We start from the raw sequence: 26,171 nt of genomic DNA, 5'->3' as shown, positions 1-26,171 counted from the left end.
TGACATTCTGAGTCACATACATACATAAATACATAAATACATAAATACATAAATACAGTACTGACACATAATAACATGTAATATTTGAGCAGCATCAACTTAAAGTGCTACAGCAGCTAAATCAACACCGGCTGGTTTTCATGTTACATCTTACATCATTAATTTAGCTGACGATCTTTCATCCACAGCAGGTGGAGCGTTCATTAACTCGCTCAGGGACACATGGACGGACAAACTTAACCCTTTCAGTTCAGGACAGTCTTCCTGTTGGTTTAAAGAGCAACTTAACACCCTGTGAGAGTTTTAAAAAATCCTCCTTCACATGCATTTAAATGAGATCTATGGCAGATAATTCCTTCCATACGAGGTTCTGCATGTTTCAGATCTCTGCCTGCTCTAACAGCTGATTCAGATTTCAGATTTCAGTCGAAGCTTCTTCATAACGAGCTGATCATTTCATTCAGCTGTGTTGAAGTAGGGAGACATGCAGGACATGTGAGTGTGACAGTGTTAACCATTGCATCACCATGTCGCCAGCTGAGGTGTGCTAATCAAAAAAATGTTTGTGATCTCAAATTGCCCAGAATCTGCCAAAACATCAGGGAAGAAAACGGACACATAAACAAGGTACTTAAAACTGATTTTGCGCTCATATCCTGACTTGTAGACTAAATACAGGGTTCCCGCAGTCATGGAAAACCTGGAAAAGTCATGGAATTTTGCATGCACATTTTTGAGGCCTGGAAAAATTCAAGTTCATAAAAATCTTTCTTGGAATCTTGGAATTTTGTCTCATGAAATTGTTCCAGTAATCATCGGTGGATAACCCTCCACGTTACGTAACATAATGACAAATTTATTATCTGTTGACCTAACGTAGCCTTTATATGCATCGATGTGACGTTTTGTTTGAAATTATGTTTAAACAGTTTAAAACAAAAATATCAGGCACGTTTTGCAAGAAAAGTCTCTGGAAAGTCATGGAAAAGTTTTGAATTATTTATTTCTCTCTTTCATATATATATATGATGTGATATATTAGATGATCTTCGGCTGCATTTTTCTCTTTTTTTTCATTGTAGCTGTTTACACATGAGGCCAAACACTTGTATTTCACTACTATATGTCCGTTAATGTAAATGTCTTTTTTAACCCTTTGAAACCTTGTGAGACATCATTTTTAGTGTGCGTTCGGAGGTCTTTCACAAGTATTTAAACCCTGCGCAGATTGATTTGATTTCATCATGTACAACATGGGAATAAAAAGGCACAGAGCAACTTGGCAAAAAATGTGAAACAAATTGCAAGATTTATTAGATTTAGAAAAATATTTTTAAAAAAGCTTGGGAAAAATGTCCAGAAAACTATATTTATGATTATCATAATAATATATTAAAAATTACAATACAGAATTATTAATGTTTTTAAGCTTTTTTCTGGTAATTTCCTTTTCTTTCTTTGCTAATTTTCAAGAAATATCTTTGTAACTTTTTAGTAATTTCTTGCAAATTTTTTTGGTCATTTCTTATTAGGTTGTCCATTGCCTTCCCATGTTTTTAAAAAGAAATTTAGCTCAGGTTTAAAAGGGTTAAATTACTGTAACCAAGAAATTAAACTGCAGTTTTTGGACTTTTGGATGACTCCCCGAGACAGTACAGTTGACTAATACCTGCATTTTTGGCATCTTTGGCTATCGGCAAACTTTTTGGAGCTGATTTCTGTTTTCATACTGAATATTTTCATGTTGCATTGCTTTGTATTCTGGAGGTGTGAAATACAAGATGATGTTGCAGATTTGGTTATTTATTTTTTGTCCGGAGTACATATTTGCAAAGTTTTGCTCTGGACAAAAAACCCAAAAGATCTGTTGCTGCAGTGAACACAAAAGACAGAGATGAGATCACTTAAAAATGACTATACATGCAATTTACTGACTCTCAAAAGAGGATTTAGTCTTAAGTTACTCTTTAAAGTCCCAAATTAAATTTTAATATGGCACCCAAAAGTTCTCCCCTTCATGTTGATATTTTTAAACTCAGCTGGGAGTTTAAGAATATAAAAATTAAAAAAAGGCTGGAAGGAAAAATTGGGAATTTTCTTCAACAAAATCAAGAAATTCATCTTAAAGCTTCGTCCCTGCCGCTCCTCTTCCTCCTCCTCTTTTCTTATTGCACTGACATCATTAGAGCTTCAGTATCACAGAATATGATTTTAGCTAAATTCAAAATACAGATATTTTCTGACTATTATGGCTATATTAGATTCTCTATGGCTTCTCTTTTATATATCGCTAGCATTTACAGGAGTTCTAGTGCACAAGTTCACCACGGTGCCATGCACTTCTACAGTTGGAAAAACAGAAAAACAGTCGACTGATATGTGAATGCGTCTCTGCTTTACGAGGGAATGACTCGACAAATACTACGTGAAATATTTTCCGTGTTTTAAAAAAGGCTTGTAACCAGAAATTGGGTTAGCTTGTTTCGTTTGTTTGGTCAAGGCAGTGGGCGAAGCCTGTCACAGTGATGCATAGAAACGGCAGCACGTACTGTACATAATTATTATGAATAAATATAATAAGCAAAGGCCACAAAGCAAGCCGAATCTGTCTCCAACACGCAGGATGCTTGAAGAGGCTACGACTGTCATTAGTAGCAAAGATTAGGCCTATATTTATAGTTTATTAAAAATGGAAATAATAGTTTATGTACATTTATAGTTAATTTATGTAAAATTTATGACTGTGAGCCAATAATTTAACAAATAAACTTGGACTTGATAAGCATGAAAATAGCAGCAGTTAGCATTGGTTAAGTCGATCTTAATTTTATGTAACGGGACGAAGGCTAATTGCTAAGGTTTCAGCCGTAGCTGTTAGCATTAGCATTTAATCTAAGGTGACATATACATTTTATCTTATGTTACTAATGCTAATTGTTATTGTTTCAGTAGTAGCTGTTAGCATAGCAGTTAGTAAATTTTATCTTATGTTGCTAATGCTAACTGCTATGGTTTCAGTAGTAGCAGTTAGCTTTTGTCAATTAAATTTGTGACTAATGCTAACAACTGCTGTATCAGCCATAGCAATAGCAATTTGTCAAGTAAATTTTCACAAACGCTAACAGCTATGGTGTCAGTAGTAGGTTAGCAGTTAGTTCAGTAAATGCTATGTCACTAATGCTAACTGCTATGGTTTCAGTTCTAGCTTTTAGCATTTGTCAAGTAAATTTTGTGACTAATGCTAACAGCTATGGTTTTAGTAGCGGTCGGTATTAGACAAGTAAATGTTATCGAATGCGACTAATGCTAACTACTATGCTTTCAGTCGTAGCAATAAGCCAACTTAGTCAAGTAAATTCTATGTACTGTGACTAATGCCAACTGCTATTACTGTTAGCTTCATTAATTTTACCAAACATGATTAATGCTAACTGCTATGGTCTCAGTACTAGCAGTTAGCTTTAGTCAAGTATGCTAAACTTTGTGTACTGTGACTAATGCTAACTGCTACGCTCTTGGTAGAAGTAGTTAGCATTAGTCAAGTTTAGCTAATGCAACTAATGCTAACATTAACTGCTAGGTTCCAGTAGTGGTAGTAGCAGTTAGCATTAGCCTAATCAATTTTATCAAATGTGGCAAATGCTAACTGCTATGGTTTTTAGTTGCGATTAAGTTAATTTTTCTTGACTTGATTAATGCTAAGAAGTGCTAATGGTTTCTAGCTGTTAGCACTGACATTGTTAAAGGAGCCACATTAGCCAGGTAGCTACTTAGCTTAGTTTGTAGCTAACACTAACAACTGGAGACTATGCGGAAATTGTTAACATTACTGAGAAGGTTAGTGACTATCAAACAATTCTGGATTTTTAAACATATTTTATGATTTATATTTTTTATTGTCTTGATATTGGAATATCTGCAATTTATTATTACAGAGCCTTCCCAAAAATAACAGAGAAATTATAGGGATGCAGTTAATCTAAATTTGGTGAAACAAATAAAGAATGATTTATTTTTTAAAAATACAACTATCAGAGGTATTTTAGGCTATTTGTTTTATCCTTTTGTAGTGTTATTGAGGGAAATTTTCCATTAATTGTCTCCCAGTGTTGCTTTTATTCTATGTTCCTCTTTGAGCGGTTGTAGTTTTCCAGTGTGATATAATGTCGTCATGATTATTGAGACATTTCCACTCACCACATTACATAATTATGCCCCAGTTGTGACTGATGCATCAACAACTGAGGCAACCAACATTGCTGAACACCAGTCAGTATTATAATGTAACTTTCAAAGGTCTGACAATCATAATTTTATACATTTCTGAGGAAACCTGAGGCAGTTTACAGACTTTTTAAGACTCCAGCCAGTCACTGTATTAATTACTGATGCATCAGATGCAAAATTTGCAAATTTGTGTTGTGTCGCAAGAGGAAAAGGATGAAATTTTGATGTAAAAAGGAGAATTACTGGATGCAAGTGCAAGTTCAACAATACTTACTGAAAGCCAGAATATTTGTTAAATTTCAACCTCATAAATGACAATAAACTGACTCTATTAACAGTATTATAAAAATATTTTATAAAAGCTTTATGAAATGTAGGCAAATGTAAATTAAGATTTTGCTCATACTGTTTTGTATTTTAACTTAAACTATAAAGAATTAAGATGAGGGAGGAAACAGTTAAACTCTTCAAGCATCCTGTATCTGTTTCTACAACAATTCACCTGACCGTGTCTCATAAATAAACTCTTAATAGCAGGAGCAGGTGAGTTGTGTTTCCACTGGAACAGTCAGAACAAAGCTCGACTCTCCACAGAGAATATAAAGGGTTATTATCACTTCCTTTTGCTCTGTTAAAACAAAAAAAAGATGCTGCCTGGTTTGTTTGATCCACGTTTGGCTGTCAATTGGATGGTGGTGAGAACAGTCCGCGAAATCAGCCATGGGATCGAATTTAGAGTTCCTGTTTGAAAATGACCGAGCTGCAGAAATATGTTTATTTGTTATCAAGACCAGGGTGGGAGACTTTTTTTGAGGGATGCGAACGGTTGTTGATCAATAAAAATAGCTGAATGATTATTGGGCCAGGAGGTCAGATTTCTGGCTTTGAAAATTCACTCTCTAGTCCGCAACTTTTGAATAAACTGGGGCTTAAATTAACAAAATACAAATATTTTTTAAATAAATAGCTTTACGTTTTGAGATATACACTTATTTATCTTCTTTAGATGAAAAACTTACTGACCTGCTGACTAAGACAGATTTTCTTAACAACTTAACAACTTTTCAGTAGATCCAGGCTAGCTGTTGATGTATCTGTCTTTTGACAAACTCGCTTTTCTATTTTATTTTTTTAAACAAACTATTGCCCCATTATTTAATTTCTCTTCAATGGAATAGTTTGACACTTTGTGATATCTGTTTAGTTGTTATATATCGAATATTTGGCCACCTTTCATCACATCATATATAAAATTTCATGTAAAAAAACATGTTATATGTAATTTCTCATTTTAAGTAAATACATAAAAAATGTTAAATATTAAATCTGAACATTTGGAAAATATGCAAACAACCCACACTATTGTTTTTCAAACCTGAGAAAATCATGCTATATATTATTTGCATATTTTTTTATATTTAAATTGAAAATTTGGATTTTGAGTTAATATTTAGATTTAACATTTAGATTTGTGGTCAATACCTGTATTTAACATTTAAATTTAGAGTTTATATTCAGATTTAACATTAAAAACTGACATTTGGATTAAATATTTAGATTAAGCGTCAATAGACCTATTCATACTTAACATTTAAAATGTAGGTTTAACATTTAGATTTAATATCTACATTTTTTTTGTTATATTTAAACATATTTTCAATAGTTACGTGTTTTACATGAATTTCTGTCTCAAATGTGAGGAAAATTAGCTAAATATTTCAAATATAGCCTTTTAGATAACAATTGTGACTGAATTTAAACTGCTAAAACGTTAATGTTTTTAATCCAAAAATATTTTTTATGCAGTTTAATAAAAATGATGTTTGATGTTCCCAGCAATAAATAAATGTAATAATTTTTCCCACCCTGGTCTTTTCAGCTCGTCCTTCATCCGTGCAGGGCGCAGAAGTCGAAGTCTGCGAAGGCCTCCTGCTGCTCCGCAGAGAGGATGAAGGGTTTGGAGGGAGGCGACAAGATCGGCTGAAGTCGAGTAAACTCGCTGTCGAAGTTGCTGACGTCCATCAACTCTTTGATTGACGGCAGGAACGGAGGTTTCACTTTCTTGGCCAGAAGGGCTTCCCAGTCGATGGTCTGAAAGATAAGTTATCCTCTCATAATTCAATTTTGAAAAAACACATAATATACCAGTATTAGAATGAACTAATATTATATATATATATATCATATATCGCATCGTATATTGTATATCGTATCGTATTGTATATCGTATCTTGTATCGTATCGTGTATTGTATCGTATATCATATTGTGTATCGTATCGTGTGCTCTAATCAATAGCAGTAATATTTATCCAAATACATCAGATACAATTGGAACACACAAAAAAAAACTGCACAATGAGTACATTTACTCCTTAAGTACAGGAAATTTAATAGTTTTACTTTAGCCTTTGATACATAAGCAAATTTGTCTATTTTTGTCTTAAAAACATGGGGAAAAGGCAATGAGAAACTTAAGAAGAATTGACCAAAAAATTAACAAAAATATTTGTAAAACATAAAAGAAAGTTACCTGTAAATTAGTGGGAAAAAAATAAGAAAAAGGTATGATAAATAAATAAATAAGAAAGCGACCTGAAAAAATGTGCTTAAAAATATAATCATTCTCTGAAATAATTTTAAATATATAATAACAAAATTATAAATGAATAAATTTCCAAATCTAAAAAAAAATAAAGTGTTGTATCAAAGTTTTAGGTTCGGTACATAAATGTGCCTCATCAATACAAATCAATACCTCATTAGATTGTATCACAAGTGGTTAATATGTATTTTAACAAATACACAAATGGATTTATTTAGAGAGTTATACGGGATGTTTAAATAAAGTGATTTACCTCAAAGAATTTCTCTCCTTTGACCTCGTTTGCGTCCCTCTCTCCGGCTCCGATTCTTTTCAGAGGATTTTTCTTCAACAGCTGCGGACACATGATCGCACAGTTTGTAAAAAAAACTATACTTGATAAATGAATAAATAATATTTTACATTCTATTCATGATCCCTCACCAAAAGCCTACACCAAATAATGTTATACTGAATTAATGGGAAATAAAATTAGGCATAAATATCTCAATAAAATGTAATAAAATTGTGAGCAACAGATTTTTTTTTTACCTTCTGGATGATTGCGACGGCGTCAGGAGGAAGACAGCTGGGATACTGCACGTCATCGTTGACGATGCTGTCAAACACCTCCTCCTCATCCTCACCAGGAAAAGGAGACTTTTAACAGGACAGAGAGACGCTGAGTCACATTTCACAAAAATAGCTAAATAAACACAAATAAATAAATTCAAAATAAACAATAAACCCTAATGTGTTACCAACCTCGCCTACGAGCATCTCGAAGATGAGGACGCCCATCCCCCACCAGTCCACCGCTCGGGTGTAGTTGTCGTCTGTCAGGACCTCAGGGGCCAAAAACTCAGGGGTCCCGCAGAAAGTCGAGGTCCGATCTCCGTGACCCATCCCTGCCAAAATATTTACGAAATGAATAATCACAAAAAATGTAAAATAGCAAAAAATATTGATTTACAGATTGTTTTGGGACCATGTTTAACAACAACATTTTTAAAATTAATTACAAAGAAATAAAGGCACTTTTTTAAGGTAATTTTCTTGTTTTTTGACTTTTACTTTTTAGGGCTAATTTTCAGGTAATTTTCTTTTAACTTTTTTTCTGTTTTTTTTTAAATATTTTTTCGGCCACATCTTGTAAAGTTGCTCATTGCCTACTTCCCATTTTTCTTTTTTGTTTTGGAAACAAATCAAACCAATTTGCCCAAGTTTAAACGGGTTAAACTGATAGATCCAAGTACCTAAAAATTATATATATAAGTACAGTACCTGAGTAAATGTACAATGCTACTTTCCACCTCTGTGTATTTGCAGAGGTGTGTGATGTATACAGACGGTGTCCTAAATCAACTCACCTTCTTTACAAAGTCCAAAGTCTGTGATTTTCACAAACCCGTCTGCATCCATCAGCAGGTTGTCCAGCTTCAGATCTCTGTGTAAAACACACACACACACACACACACACACACACACACACACACACACACACACACACACACACACACACACACACAGTAAAACACACTGTAAATGTTATAATACCTGAGGCTACAGAACAGACACTCGTCAGCTCTTCGACCTCTCTGACTCACCGATAGATGATTTTATTCAGATGCAGGAACTCTAAACCCAGCAGAACACAAGCTGAGTAAAACCTGTAAACAACAACAACAGACGGTGGATTAAAATACAGAATACGACGCACACTTGATGCGCTTTTTTTCAAATGTTAAAAGGTTCCTTTGAAGGACCCCTTTTTTTTCAAAATTAATTAAAATATATGAAAAAAGCTATCAAACTACTGTTAATTGTAAAATCTGTCCTATATTTACTGTCTCTGTTTAGTTATGAACTGCATAAAATCCAGACGAATAAAAAAGTTACATCAAAGAGACCCAAACAAATACAAAAAGACACAAAACAATCACAATGAGTCGAGAAATTATTACAAAAAAAAACAAAAACAGGACAAATATGCCTCAAAAAGACACAGAATTATCTCAATAAGACACAAAATTACGTCAAAGAGACCGACCCAAACAACTTTAGCTGAACATCGACCAGAAAGAAAGATGGTATAGAAGATGGTAAAAACATGTATTTATATATAAGCACACATATTTGATGAATATTTATGCCATATACTGAGATTGATGATATTGATGCCCAGTGATGGAAGAGGTATTCACATCTTTTGCTAATTTCTGCTCTGCATCACACAAACAGCGGAGTGTCGTCAGTGAAGAGGAGGACACGCAGTACGAACCTGGTCTGGGCCTCGGTGAAGACGTTGTTGTGGATGTGGATCATGAGGTCGCCGCCGGGTAAATACTCCATGACGAAGCAGACGTGGTCGCTGGTCTGGAAGCAGCCGTGGAGGTTCACCAGGAACGGATGTCTGGATGCGTTGATCATCTCAAAGATCCGTTTCTCGCTCATAAGGCTGCAGGATAAAACCTCACGTCAACACAAGGTACTCTGGACTTTATACATTTCAAATTTATATTATTTAATATTATTATTATGTCATACTTTATATTACATCATATTATTTTAAGTCAAAATTATATTATTTTATATTAGTTTTAGTATTTTATATAATGGATTTTATTTGAAAGTTATTTTATATGATACTGTGTGACTTTGTTTCTTAAATATAAATATATGTATACATACATACATACATTTTACATCATTTTATTTGAAATTTATATTATTTTATTTTACATCAGATTTTAATTCAAATTAATGTAATATATAATGTATTATTAATTTTTTTATTACATTTGATTTTATTTGAAATTTTTACTATTTTATATTTTATTATTTAATTTCAAAATTATAGTATTTTATTATTATTATTATTATTATTATTATTATTATTATTATTATACTTTATTTTATAATACATAATTTCCATTCAAATTAATTGTTTTTTCTTATATTGTTTTGATCCAAATATATACACACACAGACACACACCTGTCCACTTCATCACGGGTCACGATGTCTCTTTTCTTCAAGGCTTTGATGGCGTACAGTTTTCCCGTCTTCTTAAACTCTGCCAGCAGGACCTAAAACAGAAAACATTCACAACCAAACTGGTGAGTACAAAAAAACACAACAAGAAGTTTTTTTAATAATACTTTTAAACAGTTACCTTCCCAAAGTGTCCTCTGCCCAGAACTGACATGTATTTGAAGTCATCCATCTGCATCCTTTTGAGAAAAAAAAGAGACAAAAATATAAAATAAAAGCGACGCTTCGTTCTTTATATTTGGGGTATATAAAAACAGTATTTGTGTGTGTACTTCAGCGCAGATACGGGCTGATCTTCACTTCCTTCTGTGTTGTTTATGGACGACTGCAAACAGAGAGAAGGAATATTTTCTGTCAGTCTTGTGCTGTGATGTCTTTATGTTGTCATAATATTGCTTATAATGTTGTATATTTAACCCTTTAACACATGGACCAACACCAGTTTTATTGTGCAATGAGCAACTTGGCAAGAAATGTTGTCAAAATTGAAAAGAATTCTTATAAAAGCTAGAAAAACTTCTAAAAATATATTTATTATATTTACTTCTAATCATGAGAATTGTTAAATTATTTATTGTTAAATTATTTCACAGAATATTTGTTTTTTTATCACTTTTTAAATGTAATTTTCTTTTACTTTTTACAGTTATTTTGGTTAATTTTTGGGTAATTTCTTCTTAAGTGAGTTTTAAGAAAAAATCAGGCAATTTGCTCAGATTTCAAAGGCAAGAAAAGTTCCACAAACTGCAAAAAAGGGGGGAAAAGGGAAAAATGTCCATAAAACTATATTTATAAAGTTAAAATTGTATATTTCAAATAAATAATAAATAATGTTACAGAAAGAAACATAAAATTTTCATTTTCATTTCCTTCTTGTTTTTGGCACTTTTCAATGTAATTTTCTTTTCTCGTTTTTTTCTAGTTTCTTCTTGTCTTTTATGTTTATTTTAAAGCTTTTTTCTGTCATTTCTTTCTAAGTTGCTGATTGCTTCTCATGATGCTTTTGAAAGAATTGAAGCCAGTTTGCTCATGTTTCAAAGGGTTCATCTTTTGCTATTGTTTATCTCTTTCAAAGTCACTTTGGATAAAAGAAGAGAGAAAAAAAATAAAATTTTGTGACATGTTCTGTCTGGCAGGTTTATAAATCATAATTTACCAGTTTTTCTTGCGATGCGGTCACAGACAGGGTTTTGCGAGCTGTGCTGATGATGTTGGGAGCGTCGTCTCCCTGGTCGAGGCTGGTGGGAGACGGCTGATCCTCAGTGACGCTCAGTCTGATCTCTGGAGCTTCGCTGCAGGTAAACAAACACAAAACAACACAAAAAAAACATTTTCAGGACTTTTACTTGTAGCAGAGTGTTTTCAGTGTTGATGCTTCAGAACCATCAAGACCCGTTTTTATGCCCTTGCTTTTATTAATTCCACCTTCAAATTATTTTGATCAAACATTATGTTTTTACACTTGTTTAATGCTTTTTATGAACTTTTACCATTTTGACTTTTATTGTTTAATATTTCTTTAATATTTTATTTTATTTTATTTGTTTCCACATCTAGCCTGTCTGCAACTTTTTCCCAGAGTTACGGTGTCCATGTGCAGTACAATAATTTAATTTAAAATTTTCATTTTATTTTATTTTATTTATTTATTTGATTTGACAAATATACATATTTCTATATATTGTCAGGTTTTCATTTTTAGCATTTTTGTATGTAAAGCAGCCTCTAGTTGGATTTTATGTATGAAAGGTGCTATGCAAAAGAAAAGAGGACAAAAGATGATGATTATTATTATTATTATTATTATTATTATTATTATTATTACCACGGGATACTTAGATTGTGTCTGACCTTGGCAGTGGAGAGGTGGTCTGAGGCTCCCTCTCGGTGGGACGCGGCGTGTTGTTGACCAGCAGGTCGGGGGTCGTGGAGAGAGACGAGCTGAACGTGGTGAAGGAGCTGTAGCGAGGGAGGATGCTCATCATCAGGTGACCCCATGTGGCAAAGTTCATGTTCATCTGAGCCGCTCGCAGGAAGTTCTTCCCTGAGGAAGACAAAAAAAATCTTAAAATACAAATAAAACAAACAGCAAATAAACCAGTACTGAGGTGAAGAACGTGGAGACTTTAAATATGCTTCAGTTGCGCTGCAGAAAAACAAATAAACTCTGCGGATCCTCGAGGGTCTTCAGTCTGTACCTCGTTCTTTAGTGAAGATGCAGCGCTGACGTCTCAGTTTCGGCTGCCGCTCGACCACAGTGTCGATGAACTGAAGCTGTAAACCGAACAGATGTTTTTTAGACACTGACTTTTTTATTTCTGTATTTTATTTTATTTTATTTTATTTTATTTTATTTTATTTTATTTTATTTTATTTTATTTTATTTTATTTTATTTTATTTGTTTGTTTGTTTGTTTGTTTGTTTGTTTATTGCTTTGTAATATTAAAAGATCAATATGTCACAAATAAATGCCAAAAAAAGTAGTTAAAAAAACAAAAACAAAAACAAAACAATAACAATAATAAGGAAAAGACAATAATACTAAAAAAAAACAAAACAAACAAAAACACATCATGATCATCAGTCTTGTCAACATATTCCTCATATATTATATTTTCTTTCATAGCTCTTAATTGTTTGCTGTCAATTTGCAATAATCACCTCTAACCTACAATAATGTTTCAAAGCAAAGAGAGAAAACTGGGGAATGTCAAACCTAAATATTATCCCTAAAAATACATAATACTGAAATCCTGACCAGACGCCACAGTACCTGGGCGTGGAGGCGGCCCTGCGGCTCCAGACTGAGCTCCCGGTTGAGGTTCGCGTTGTCCATCATCTCCTCCAATCGCAGGAACTTGACGGCACACATCGTCCTCCGGTCCCCGCAGAAGATACAAACCTCCAGCTCTCGAGACTGTCACAAAAAAAACCAAAAAAAACAATGAGCAAACGTAAACAAATTTACTCAAAACTGACTCTGACTGTGGGTCTGGCTGAGGTTATATAATTCATTTTTGCTTCTTAAAGTTATTTTTGCTCAGTTTTCTGTGTGAGTTTTGCCGTTTTCCCCAAAAAATATTTTTTCGAGAACTTACTGCTTTACAATAATTTAGGATTATTGTTCTTTAGTTTCCTTAGTTTATGAAAAACAAACAAAAAGAGTTTTAACAATGTTTGTTAGTTAGTAAGCAAATAAAATTAGACAACAAAAATGAATTTTGAGCTAGTAAAAAATCATCAAAATACTCATCAAATATATTCAAAAAACAAAGTACTTTATGTCCATCAAGGAGAAGGAGGAAAAGAATACTTATCAAATCCTGCCCCCTTTTTCAAAACCCTTTTTTCATTTGTAATTTAAAAAAACGGGTATCTTGGATGAAATTTTATGTCCTATTGAGATAATTTTGTGTCTCTTTGAAGTAATTTTGTGTTTTTGTTTTTATTTCTTGTCATTGTGTGTTTCTTTGTGGTTGATATCGGTCTTTTGTAGTTGTTTGGGTCTGTTTGACGTGTTTTTTTGTCTTATTGAGATAATTTTATGCCTCTTTGAGGAAATTTTGCCTTTTTTTTGGTCTTTTTGTAATTATTTGTGACTCATTGTGGTTGCTTTGTGTCTTTTTGTATTTGTCTTTTGATCTTTTGGATGTTAATTTGGTGTCCCTTTGACACTTTTTATGTCTTTCTTGGTCATTTTGTGTCTCTTTATAGTCATCTGGGTCTCTTAGATGTAATTTTGTGTCTCATTGAGCTAATTTTGTGTCACTTTAAGGCATTTTTTGTGGTCATTTTATGTCTTTGTGTTTGGTTTTGGTTTTAAGACACAAAATTACATCCAAGAGATCCTTTTAATATACATCTATAATAAATGTAAATATATACACCTAATTAATACACATACACATATTCACCATACACACCTTGAGCTGATAAACTGCTCCAGTCAGAGGATAAAATCTGAAACTGGATCACCTGATTTCTTTCTCTGAATTTAAATTTTGAATTGAGTTGTATTTATTTATAAAGTTTTACTTATTAAATTTTTTAATCAAGTGAAACTCTGCTCGCACCGACCTCGGCACTGTTACCGTCCTGCAGATTTTCTGTGATAAACGATGAGATTTAGTGATGAGCGAATATCTGCAGGTGTTAGAGAGACACCTGCTGCTCACAGACAGAACTACAACAACCAGAAACCAGTGCAGCTTTAAAATATAATATAATAACAAATATGATTAATAATAATAATAATAATAATAATAATAATAATAATAATAATAATAATAATAATAATAATAATAATAATAATAATAATAAATATAATATATCTTCAGTGTAATTCAAAATAATCTGACCTAAGGATTATTTTCTTTAGCACTTCATCAGAACTGAAGCAAGTTCATCTAAACTTGGTTTATTCTTCAAACTTCTGTTACATGAACCTGCCTTTCAGTGGCCGATCACACAGGAGCGAGACACGAAGACTCGTGGTTCTGCATGTCTTTGTAGTTGTTTAGCATCTTTTCTTCTTTTTTAAATGTCTGCCCATCGTTATTTTGTCTTTTTGAGGTAATTGTGTGGGGTTTTTTTCAGTCATGTTGTGTCTCTTTGTGGTTGTTTTGTGTCTTATTGGCAACATTTTTTAAAATCTTTCAGGCAATTTTGTGTCCCTTTTTGGTAATTTTATGTCTTTTTTATAGTTGTTTGGGTTTCTTTGATGTGAATTTGTGTGTTATTGCAATAACTTTGTCTCTTTATATTCTGTCTTTTTTGGTCATTTTGTGTCTCCTTGTGGTTGTTTTGTGGGGGGTTTGCAGTCATTTTTGGTCTCAGAAATAATTTTGTGTCTTATTGTGATACTTTTTTTATCTCTTTGAGGCAATTTTGTGTCCTTTTTGGGTAATTTTATGTCTTTCTGGTTGTTATGTGTCTTTTTATAGTCATCTCGGTTTCTTTGATGTGAATTTGGGTCTTTTTTTTGGTCATTTTGTGTCTCTTTGGGGTTGTTTTGTGTGTTATTGGGATAATTTTTTGTATCTTTTGTGTCCTTTTTGTGTCATTTTGTGTCTCTTTGTGGTTGTTTTGTGTATTTCTATAGTGAGAGGGTCAAAGTTTGAGGTGAGATGTTATAGTGAAATAGTCTGCCCCAATTTTATGCTTACTCTGTGCAGCAGTACATACTTGAGCACATCAAAAAGTAAAGCAAAAAGAAAGTTTCCCTCATCAGCTTTAATTCCTTTCCCTCCATTTCAGTCACCTGACCTTCCTCCACCTCCGCACCTGTTCCCACTGCTCACCTTCTCACACACCTGCTTCACATTTCCCTAATCAGCCCAGTACTTCATATACTGGTTCATTTTCAGGAGTACTGTTTTAAGTACTCTAAGTTGCAATGCTGCTGTCATACTTTCTATTTTTTACTTTCAAGCTTTTGTCACCTGCATGTAAGCTGATTTATGTCCCTCATCTCCTGCGTTTGGATCAAAAACTGCATTTAAATGGTGGTTAAATGCAGCTCCTCAGATGTCTCGTGTTTCTGTGTTTATTTCCTGTGTATCCTGCGTCCTGCGTGCTGCCCTTGCACCGTCTGTCGGCTCCTGAGTTAAATGTGTGTCAGCATTTGCAGCATCCCTGCAGCCCGCGAGCTGCTGATGCTGTTTGTATTTGCACAAAGTCACAAAGTCCTGTACATTCGTCACACAGAGAGAACATGTCGTCTCTGTGGCGTTTGGTGTCTGCGACTGAACTTATTTCAGGTGGAGACAGGATGATGTGGAGGGAAGTGAACGCAGAGGAAGGACGACTCGGACGTGGGCGGTTTGGATCAGGATGAAAAATGACTCACAGATACTGGAAGCCGGCTCACAGCGAAGCTGCTCGACAGTAACGAGGGTTTAAATGTGCAGAAATCTGTGCTGGAGATATTTTCTGCAACACTTTCTACATAAATTCATAACAGACGCGATAAAAATACTGTTATTTTTGCTGTTTGATAGTATCTAACAATGAAAAGAGGATTTCTCAAACAAATAGCCAGATATTAGGTAGAGATTAACATGATTTGAATACTTATAAAAATGTATGTTTAGGTTTATTCGTAACTTACATTTTAATGTAAAGTGAACTCAAACAAAGTCATCTAAAGTCAAAATGTTAAATGAAGCTGCGAGTGTCATCTCACTGAAAGTGATGCAGCTAAAAGGTCAGAAAATAATGAGATTAGATTAGATGATCTTCTTGTGTATGCTGATCATTTTTTGACACCTGAGCAAACGGCAAGAAGACGATGAGCAACTTACCAAGAAATGACCCAGAAATTAGTAAAAAGTTAGAAAACAACTACCTGAAAATAAGAAAACTTAAAAGTGAACAAACCTCCCACTGAACAAACCAATTTTTTCAAGTTTCAGAGATTTAAATGCTAATAAAAGGCATCTGAACGCATCAGAAAAAATCTGATGTTGATCCAGGTGTTCAGGGGTTAAGAACATGCACAAAAGATATTGTGATAATTAATGTTTAAGGCATGAACACAGGGACGTGAATAACCAGCTGAATGTCACATCCGCAGCAGAATAAGACTCAGAGTGGACAGACGGATGTTGGGACTGACTGACTGTCGGACTGGACTCACCCGCTCCAGCTGGATGCAGAACGTCTGATCCCAGTTCAGCCTGCTGACGGCGGCCCAGTGCGTCCGGCCGACCACTCTGGTGTCCAGTCTGAGCACCGCGCTGATCTCCGCTGAGAGAGACAAAGAAACAACACGTCACTGAAACCAAAAACTAACCAGACGTTCCTAAATTTATCCAATCTCTGCTCATGAGTCAGCATGTTTACTGAAAATGTTTCCAGGAAAAGTCTCATTATTATGAATGAGCACCTTAAAGCTCAAATCTGAGACATCATAAACTCATATATTTATTAAGTTACTATAATATGTGCACCTTAGTCTCATTTTTTATGTGTTTTGTTGCACGTCATAAAATGCACATTAAAAAATACAATTAAAATAAATGTTTTTGTATAAAACTAACAAAACATAGAAGCATCAATACAAAATCATCAAATTTTGCACATTCCTTGGAAAATAATCGAAAATATAGTCATGTTTGTGTCACCTGATGAATGTTGGTCCAATATTTTCTCTCTTTTTGCTCTGTTTTTGGTCTCCACCACCTCCTGAGGGGCACATGTGTCTCTTAAGCTGCTAAAATGCTCGACGATGTTCATCAGCTCGTCTCTGACTCTGTCTGTGAGCTGCAGCTGATGCTTCCTGTTGTTGCTCTATCCGCTCTGCTGCTGTCACAGTGCAAATTCCCCCACTGTGGAGCTAATAAAGGATGAAGGATTATCTTAAGAGCGCCGGCTAAATATAAAATTAGTGTGGATCACCACAGCTGGAACCAAAACCCGAAACTTTAATCCTTTTAATGGCTCGTTATTCCCACTGAGCCTCACAGGAGAAATCGCTCTCCTTCTTCCAAAGCTGCAAACTTACAGCGAGTTTGTTTATCGTTTGTCTGTTTCTGTTCAAGTTTATGAAATTACAGAGTGAATGTCACGGCATTTAGGAAATGGCTTTTTGAGATGACTTTCAACGTCTGAGCAGAGGATATAATGCAATAAAATGCAACTGATATTAGATTAACCTTTATACTTTACATCATGCATGTTTCAGTTTTAGGAAAAAATGCTTTTAACTGTAAATCAATGTAAACAAAACAACAAAATTAGTTCCATAAAACGGAGCCATCTCCATTCATCGATGATCAGATTAGTGAAAATGAACGAGGGAATCTTTTTTAACAACTCTCTTCAGTGCACAGTCTGGGTGTGTTAGTCCAATTTTAAGGAATTCGACTAAGTCCAATTTCCGGGGGACCGACATGTTAACATGTATTTTAACATGTATTTTAAAAGTCTAATTTTAGTCGGACAAACACACTAATTCGATTGGCTGATTGTTTGTTTCAAGTCTTGTGTTTGTTTTTGTTTCTAAAAATCGTAATGCTGTTTGTTTTTTACTTCTTGCTGTTGTGTTCTTCGTTTGTTTGTTATTTTGTGTGAAATTTGTCATGCAGCTGTCTCGAACAGAGCTCCCTTAAAAAAAGAGATTTCAAATCTCTGTAGGATTACTCCTGGTAAATTAAAGGTCAAATACATAAATAAATAAAGCAGGAGTGCTTATTGGTCTGGTGCGGCGCAGTGCATTCTGGTAGTTGTAGGTTTTCTACCTCTTAAGCAAAATCCAGTGCCACAGTTATTTTTCTCTGTTTTCTCTGTTTTTTCTCGTCAGTTTCGTGTTTCCTCAACAGAAAACACAGCTGAGAAACTAAGATGTTTGCTAAAAAGTACAAAGTAAAATTTAAATTATAAATAAATGTTTTAAATGTCCTCTCACCAGAGTGTCCGTCCGTCCCGTGAGCAGCAGCTGAACCGTCCTCAGTGGGACTCAGATGGTTTTCCTGCTCTGAGATTGTCGGAGGTTTCAGTAAATCCTCACATCCAAGAAGTCTGACTTCAAGTTTCCCTGAATTTAATAAAAATAAAGTGTAAATTTGATGTAAAGAAAACAGAATATTTGACTCTCAGTTTACAAGAATATTTACTTAACCCTTTAACACCTGAGAAAATTGGCTTGATTTCTTTAAAAGGCATGAGAGGAGGAAGGCAATGAGCAACTTAACAAAAAAACAAAGAAAACTACAAGAAAATTACATTAAAGTAAGCAAAAAAAGTAAAGTAAAAAAAACCACACTATAATGACTTTGAGAAAGTGCTAAAAAAAATTAGAAAAAAATACATATTTTATTTTGTCGAATAACTCTTAATATATAATGATTTGGTTTGTATATGAAGTTTTCTGTCCATTTTTCCATAGTTTTTTAAAAATATAATATCATATAATCCCCCCCAGCTAATTTTCAGATGATTTTCTTTTCACCTTTTTCATTTTATTATTATTTTTTTTTTTGCAAGTTGCTCATTGCCTTTTTTCCCCAAGATTTATCAAAATAAATAAACCATTTTTTTAGATTTCAGAGGTTTAGACGCTTGTGAAAAGAACACAGAACAAGAAAACTGATGACGACCAAGGCGTTAATTCAATTTTTGTTGCTATCAAGGGTGAAACTAACAACACACAAGCACTGTTGTCACTAAATAGTGTGTATGTAGTGCCTGGTGATGAATCTCAGTTAAAGCAGATGACCACATCGTTTCAAAATAAAAACCTTTCATTTGTCAGCATGAATAAATCTTGCGGACTGGAGCCTCTAATCAGCGCTCTCTGGAGCTCTCACATCCTAATTTTCCTCATTTTACTGCAGTGCTCACAGCTGTGGAGCAGAAAATCAACCGAGTGTTTCCACCGCTCGGAGACCTCGCACTTATTATTCGCTGCCAACAGAGCAACTCCAGGATTTGTCTCCTTGTTGCATCATCAGAGGCCTTTTTTGTTTTTTTGCCTGTACAGAGAGAGAGAGAGAGACGGGCTTACAACTGAACCGTCCAAAACCAGCAGATTACATGTCCTGATTATCCCCTGCCAGAGGTCAGCCGTATGGTGAACCGTGTTCAAACGCTCAGCGTCCATGATACCACTGAGGACGGCTGCGTGTTTAAGACAAAAAAATCTACTAACAGTTCTTTTTTTTCAGAGGGAACTGTGGCTGAAACTTAGAAAAATGTTTGATTTATTCACATCTTGACTCAGTGCCTGAAAATAAACCCTTTGGAACTTGAACAAATTGGCCAAAAATTCTTCTTTGTGAAACTAATTACAGACAATTATCTAAAAATGAACCAAAAAAAAAAAAGATTTAGAAAAAATCATAAAATACAAAAGAAGATTACCTTAAGAAAAGGCAATAAATAAATAAATAAATATGTAAAAATAAAATAAAATAAAAAGGAAAAAAAGAAAAGAAAAAGGTATTTCTGTAACATAATTTAAAAAACAGAAGATTTATAAAAAAAAAAAAAATTTTCTGGACTTTTTTCCCTTTATCAAAATAATATCTAATAACCCAACCCCCCAGCTAATTTTCAGATCATTTTCTTGTCCCCTTTATTCATCTATTTATTTATTTATTTTGCAGTTTGTGGGACATTTCTTGCCAAGTTGCTCATTGCCTTTTTCCACATGTTTTTTAAAAAAAGAAACTTATTTTCTCAGGTCTGAGAGGTTTAAATGCTTGTGAAGTGCATCTGAACACAGCACAAGATGTTGATCCAGCTGTTTAGGGGTTAATAATAATGGAAAATCTATTTAGAAGCATGTAAAATATTTGCAATTCTACGCACCAGTCAGGGAGGCAGGCCTGAAAGAGAAGATGGACGAGGAGGTGGACAGTGGACATCCAGGTCTGGAGGGGTCGACCCCCCCTTCAGGCTCCTGCAGGGGCTCCTGGTTTTTCTCCGTCACGCATTTCTCCAGAGACAGCCGCAGAAGATCCAGCTTCTGGGAGGACTCCTGCACCCGCGACTGAGCCTGACGGGAGGAAAAACAGGCTGTTTGGTCTTTTCAAACACTGTGCAGTTTGATATTTTAGGATACGGTTAGTTTATTTCCTAGAATCCAGGACTTTTCAAGATTTTAGCCTTATTTTGTGCTTTTAATAAATATCAGATTTTAGGTAGTGTCATTTAACACAGTGAAGGTGCCACTCTGACAAAAAAACCCAACATAAACTGACACGAATTTCTTTTTTCATTGCACATTTTATGTTTTCATTCAACCCGTAAAGGACGATGCCTGTGAATTTGTATGAAGAAGAAATGATTCTTAAATTAGCAAGAAATTAGTAAAAAGAAAGATTAAATGAAAGAAAATTACTTGAAAATTAACAAACAAAAACATTTTTAAAAAGTAACAGCAACAACAACAAAAACAAAAACAAAAAAGAAATTTCCTTGCAAAAACTAAAAAATATTTTTAAAAAATATGCATTAATTATGTAAAATATTTCACATATATTGTTATGAAAGTTATAAAGACATTTTGTATAGGCATGCTTCTTTCTGAGCTCGGAAGATTTGCTTTCGAGCTGCTGTGATTTGAGTCCCACCTCAGCCAGTGCCGCCTGGTCCAGCGCGGAGATTCCCTCCAGCTGCTTCACCACGTCTCTGGCCAGCACCAGCGTGTCCGTCTCTCTCTGCATGTAGTGCTGCAGCTCTGCAAGACGAGCGTCCACAGCACTGACGGCCAGCGGAGACATCCCTGAGAGGGGGACAGGGAGGGACAGACGAGCGTTACATCCTCATAGATCCTCTTTTCATTCCTGCAATCGATATTTATGACCCTGAAGGGCGCCTGTTTTCTCCAAAATGTCACTGTGCTCCAGGCAAAGGTCTTAACATCACTTTGTTTTAATGTTTCTGGCATTTAAGTGACACTTATGTGAAATGTATGAAAGCTCTAAAAGGTGAAATAAAAACCTTCACCTGCTGCAAAGTTAATATAAAGAGACAAGCACTGAAGATGAAAAGAAGCTCTCCTTTTGCTGCTTGAGACTTTAGAAATATCTGATTTCCTGGTTTTAAGCATTTGATCTGTTTCGTCATTGCTTTTTTCAGTAGTTTACTGGAGGGAATCTGCACCAATTAACATTTGGGATAACAGCATTTTTGTTTTTCATCTATGCTGATACATTAAAAAAAGTCAAATAAACTGAAAATTAAATCTTTATTTTCTGATCTGTAAACATAATAAACCCTTTGACCCAGAGCACATTGGATTTCTTTTTTCTTTTCTTAAAAATATGGAAAAAAGACAATGAGCAGCTTATCAAGAAATTACTTTAAGATTAGTAAGAAATTAGTGAAAAGTTATAAGACAATAACCTAAAAATAAACACACAAAATAAATAAGAAAATACAAAACAAATAACTAACCTCAAGAAAAAGGGGAAAAAAGAAAGAAAAAAATCTTTAACATGATTCTAAATAGATCAATAAAAATGTTTTCTGGACAAGTTTTCTATTTTTTTTTTTTTTAATGAAAATGTCCTTAAGAGACTTCTAAAATAAATAAATAAATAAATAGATAAATAAATAAATAAATAAATAAATAAAGAAATAAATAAATAAATAAATAAATAAGAAATGGTCCTAGAAATGAGAAAATAAGCAAAAAATCAGAAAAAAACAAATAAGAAAAATTATAATTAAAAATTAAAATTATATTAAATTAACATTTTTTCCCCTGTAAAATAACTCTAAATATAAATATATATATATAAATAGAGTTTTCTCGACATTTGACCCTGTCTTTTCAAGGCAACATTTCAGATAATTTTTTGTCTCACCTTTTAATTATTTCTTACAGTTTGTGAGACATTTCCCACCAAGTTCCTCATTGCCTTTTTCTCAGTGTTTTTCAAAGATATCAGACCAATTTATTTAGATTTCAAAGGGTTAAATGCTTGTGAAAAGCGTCTGAACGCAGCACAGGAAAACTGATTTCGATCCAGGTGTTAAAGGGTTAGATAGTTGTTGAATATTTGTTTTGTATTTTGGAGTAAAATCATTCATTTAGTATGTAAGTAGCAGTAAAGAGGACTTCATCTCCCTGCAGATCACAACATTATAAAGAATCAATGACAGGAAATAAGGTCAGAGGTCACGGACAGGAAACACTGGTCTCATATTTCGCACTCTTCAGATTCCTGGAATAATTTTGTAATTTGTAGTTTCAGAGTGGATCTAATGGCACACATCAGTTCAGAATTAAATGTCACATTTACTCTCTCTGTCTCTAAAAACGCGCCCAGAGTAGTTTCACTTTCCGGGTTATACAAATAACAGCCGCAGAGGCGACGGCTGGCAGGAAACACGGTTCAACCAATGCAGGTTTTTTTATTTCAGCAATGATATTTCTGAGCTGCAGGTTTTTAATATAAAGTGTGTCTCTGTACTTGACCTTTTCGTAACCAAAAAAAAAAACTTTTTACTCAGCAAATTCCTAAAAAACAGATTGTTCTGCGGGACACGAAAACAAAACTCAAAATAATGCTTTTTTTGCAGCTTGTCAACCGAAAACCTTTTCAATGAAAGGGAAGCTCTGACCTACATTACTGAATTCAACTAAAGTGAATCATCATCACTCTTTTAAACCACATTATTATTCTCTTTTCTTGATATGTTTTAACCACTATTTTTGTTGAATTTACATGTTTGAAATAAAGACATCAGTTTACAATTTATGTTGTTACTGGTGACGGACAGAATTTGCTGCAAAATGTATATATGTATGTATGTATATGTATGTATGTGTATATACAGGTGATTTCACGCCTCTTTTGTGATTGTTTACGTACAAGAAAAAAATGAAAATATCCCTAATTTTACAAATGTTTTAACCATTGTTTTAGTTGTATTTTTACATATTCTGAAAAAAGACATCACTTTACAATTTATACTGTAACTGGGGACAGATAGCATTTGCTGAATATTATGATTTCTCGCCTTTTTTCTTTTAGCCTGTTTACAAAAAAAATATGGAAATATCCCTAGTTTTACAAAAAAAATATCTTAAGAAACTTTTGTTGATATGTTTTAACTACTGTTTTTGTTGTATTTTTTCATATTTCGAGGGGCATCAATATACAATTAATATTGTAATTGGTGACACAATGTGCTGCAAATAGATGATTTTATACCTCTTTTGAGCTTGTTTACATACAAGAAAAATATGTTTTAACGGCTGCTTTTGTTGTATTTTTACATATTTTGAATAAAGACATGAATTAACAAATCATGTTGTAACTGAGGATGGACATAATTTGCTGCAAATAGATGATTTTATGCCTTTTTGGAGCTTGTTTACAAGAAGAAGATGGAAATATTCCTTGTTTTACCTTAAAAGATTTTCTAAAGTAAAGACAAAATCTTGACATCCACAGTGACCCTCTAACGGGGTCACGGCCCTGACCTCCATGAGTGGAGCTGTTGGGGTTTCCTCCACCGTCCCCGCCGCCGCCGCTGCCGCCGCCGCTGCTGCTGCTGCTGCCAGCCTGGGTGACTTTGATAATCTGCAGTCGGATCAGCTCGATCTTGGAGCGGCTATCCTGCAGCATCTGCTGAGCTGTGGACAACATCTGATCCTGGATAACGACATCACATCAAGAGACAGCACTTCATCACCACGCTTCACTCCCTCCTGACAGGTCAGCTGGGGCTGTGATTTATCAGGACAGGTGGCACAACATGAGGGGGACCACACAGCTCCATATTGGACAAAAACAAGTGGCAGTGATGGTATAAGTGAGGAAGACATCAGGAGGGGACAGTATGACTTTGCACTTCACTCACCTCAGGGTGATGCTCTGCACCTCGCTGAATCAGGATTAATTTGTCATCCTCTGTGGAGGTGGAGGGGACGACTTCTCAGGTTGCGCCTCTCCACCTTCACTATCCTTGAAACACAAGTCCCCTGGCGTTGTGGTGCACACGCTCTGCGTTCACGCTCCTCTGCTGCAGCTCCTACATCTTGAGACCTGGATCACACAGCTTGTCCTGCTGTTTGTTTTTGCCTCCGTGCAGCATCCTCTGCAACATCCCCTTCCCACCGCATCCTCCTCTGCTCTGTAACCAAATCTCTCTCCCTCCCTCCCTCTCTCTCTGTTGTTGAGGGGGGTTTCTTCCTGCAGGGGGGACGGCGGAGTTCCTCTCCTGTGCCAGCACTGCTGCTTCTGCTGCTGCTGCTGCTGCTCTGACAGCGCTGATCGCCTGCTCCAGGCTCGGCATTGGACGCCGCAGGACCACATGTTCCTGTGCTGTCACCAACCAAAAGACGAGCACAGGGCTGCTGCTCTGTTTGGGACGAGGCAGAGACCAGCCTGCAGTGCTCAGGAGATGTGTTGAACCTGCTCCAACAAGACGGGGGTGTGAGAGACATTACAGGCGTCCTGATTGTAGTCAACATACAGGGGGAGGGGGGCGGGGGGGTGATGAAGCAACTGCTGAACATGATCCCAGACATATAGTTTACTGACAGCACTGTGATGTTTACAAGCCCTGCAGCACACACTGTAGTAGTAGTAGTAATAATAATAATAATAATAATAATAATAATAATAATAATAATAATAATAAATCTTCTTCTTCTTCCTCTTCTTCTTATTATTATTATATAATCATTAGCATTATTATTGTTGTTGTTGTTATTGTTATTAGTATAACTTTATCTATATAGCACTTTTAAAAACAGAGTTTACAAAATGCTTTGACAAACAAAGCATGACATGACAGCTCTGTTGTCCCCAAATTAAATTAAAAATTGGTGGGCTTAAGTTGACAGACTGACTGATTTAAATTCATTAATATACTCATTCACAGTGGTGGTGGACATAATAGTAATAATAATAATAATAATAACTATAATTGATTAATTTGCTGACTTTTTTATTGTCTCCTTTACAAGCTAACGGGGTGGGTTAAAAGAAGATTTAGGGACAAAGTCAATAATAAAAAAGAGAAAAGAAAAACTATGAACTATGAAAGTATTTTGAGAATTTTATATGGATACTCTACTTGCTCTCTCTCATATTTACTTAAAATAAATGTTGTGTATGTTATTCAACGTAAGTGTAATCACTGATTAATTAGTTGATTATGCTGACATTATAAATTATAATAATTTCTACATAACATAACATAACATAACATAACATAACATAACATAACATAACATAACATAACATAACATAACATATAATATTATATTATATTATACCATATTAAGAGTTATATACTGGTGTGAAATTAAAGCATAATAATGAATGTATTCTTATCTTATATTTTAACTGATGGACATATTTTATTTTATTTTTTAATGTTATATCTTTACTTTATTTGATATTTTTATTCAATTTTACCTCTTTAAAACTTCTATGAAAATATAATAATAATAATAATAATATCTATTATTATTATTATATCATTTAATAATGAATACTCTACTTGAGCTCTCTCGCATATTTACTTTAAAATGAATGTCCCTTGTGAATGTTATTTAATGTAAGTATAATTACAGATTAATCAGTTGATTATGCTGACATTATAAATTATGATAATTTCTATATAATATAACATAACATAAATTAATATTATATTACATTATATCATGTGATAACATTTTAAGGGTATACTGGTGTGAAATTAAAACATAATAATGCATGTATTTTTCTAACTAATGGACATATTGTATTTGATTATTTTATGTTACATCTTTATTTTATTTGACATTTTTATGTAATTCTACCTCTATAAAATGTCTTTGAAAATATAATTATAATAAT

At 34.2% G+C, this 26,171-nt stretch overlaps 1 protein-coding gene across 1 annotated transcript; it reads right to left on the bottom strand.

Annotated features, from left to right (window-relative positions):
• Positions 1–123: 123 nt before the first annotated feature.
• On the bottom strand, positions 124–24,627 carry LOC121965532 (serine/threonine-protein kinase N2-like). Its single transcript, XM_088076323.1, has 20 exons — positions 24,184–24,627; positions 23,804–23,975; positions 20,940–21,091; positions 20,176–20,362; positions 18,272–18,400; positions 16,502–16,611; positions 12,638–12,781; positions 12,062–12,137; positions 11,715–11,907; positions 11,020–11,155; positions 10,136–10,188; positions 9,985–10,042; positions 9,807–9,898; positions 9,091–9,267; positions 8,417–8,479; positions 8,180–8,256; positions 7,575–7,717; positions 7,362–7,469; positions 7,084–7,164; positions 124–6,318 (listed from the first exon to the last, which is right to left on the bottom strand). The coding sequence occupies exons 2-20, from the start codon at positions 23,967–23,969 to the stop codon at positions 6,115–6,117; spliced, it is 2,349 nt and encodes a 782-aa protein (XP_087932449.1). The 5' UTR covers positions 23,970–23,975; positions 24,184–24,627; the 3' UTR covers positions 124–6,114.
• Between the last annotated feature and the right edge of the window lie 1,544 nt (positions 24,628–26,171).

The sequence above is a fragment of the Plectropomus leopardus genome, chromosome 4 (genome assembly GCF_026936395.1).
Source record: "Plectropomus leopardus strain MGB_pleo_1.0 chromosome 4, ASM2693639v1, whole genome shotgun sequence".
In the NCBI taxonomy this organism is placed as follows: Eukaryota; Metazoa; Chordata; class Actinopteri; order Perciformes; family Serranidae; genus Plectropomus; species Plectropomus leopardus.
This window is presented reverse-complemented; position numbering and strand designations above follow the sequence as displayed.

Excerpts from the sequence above, each read along its gene's own strand:
- LOC121965532 (XM_088076323.1), bottom strand. The coding sequence starts at position 23,969 with ATGTTGTCCACAGCTCAGCAGATGCTGCAGGATAGCCGCTCCAAGATC. Across the intron at positions 16,612-18,271 it reads CGGGACGGACGGACACTCTG|CGGAGATCAGCGCGGTGCTC; the intron begins GTGAGAGGACAT and ends TGTCTCTCTCAG. Across the intron at positions 9,899-9,984 it reads GCAGAGGACACTTTGGGAAG|GTCCTGCTGGCAGAGTTTAA; the intron begins GTAACTGTTTAA and ends TTTCTGTTTTAG.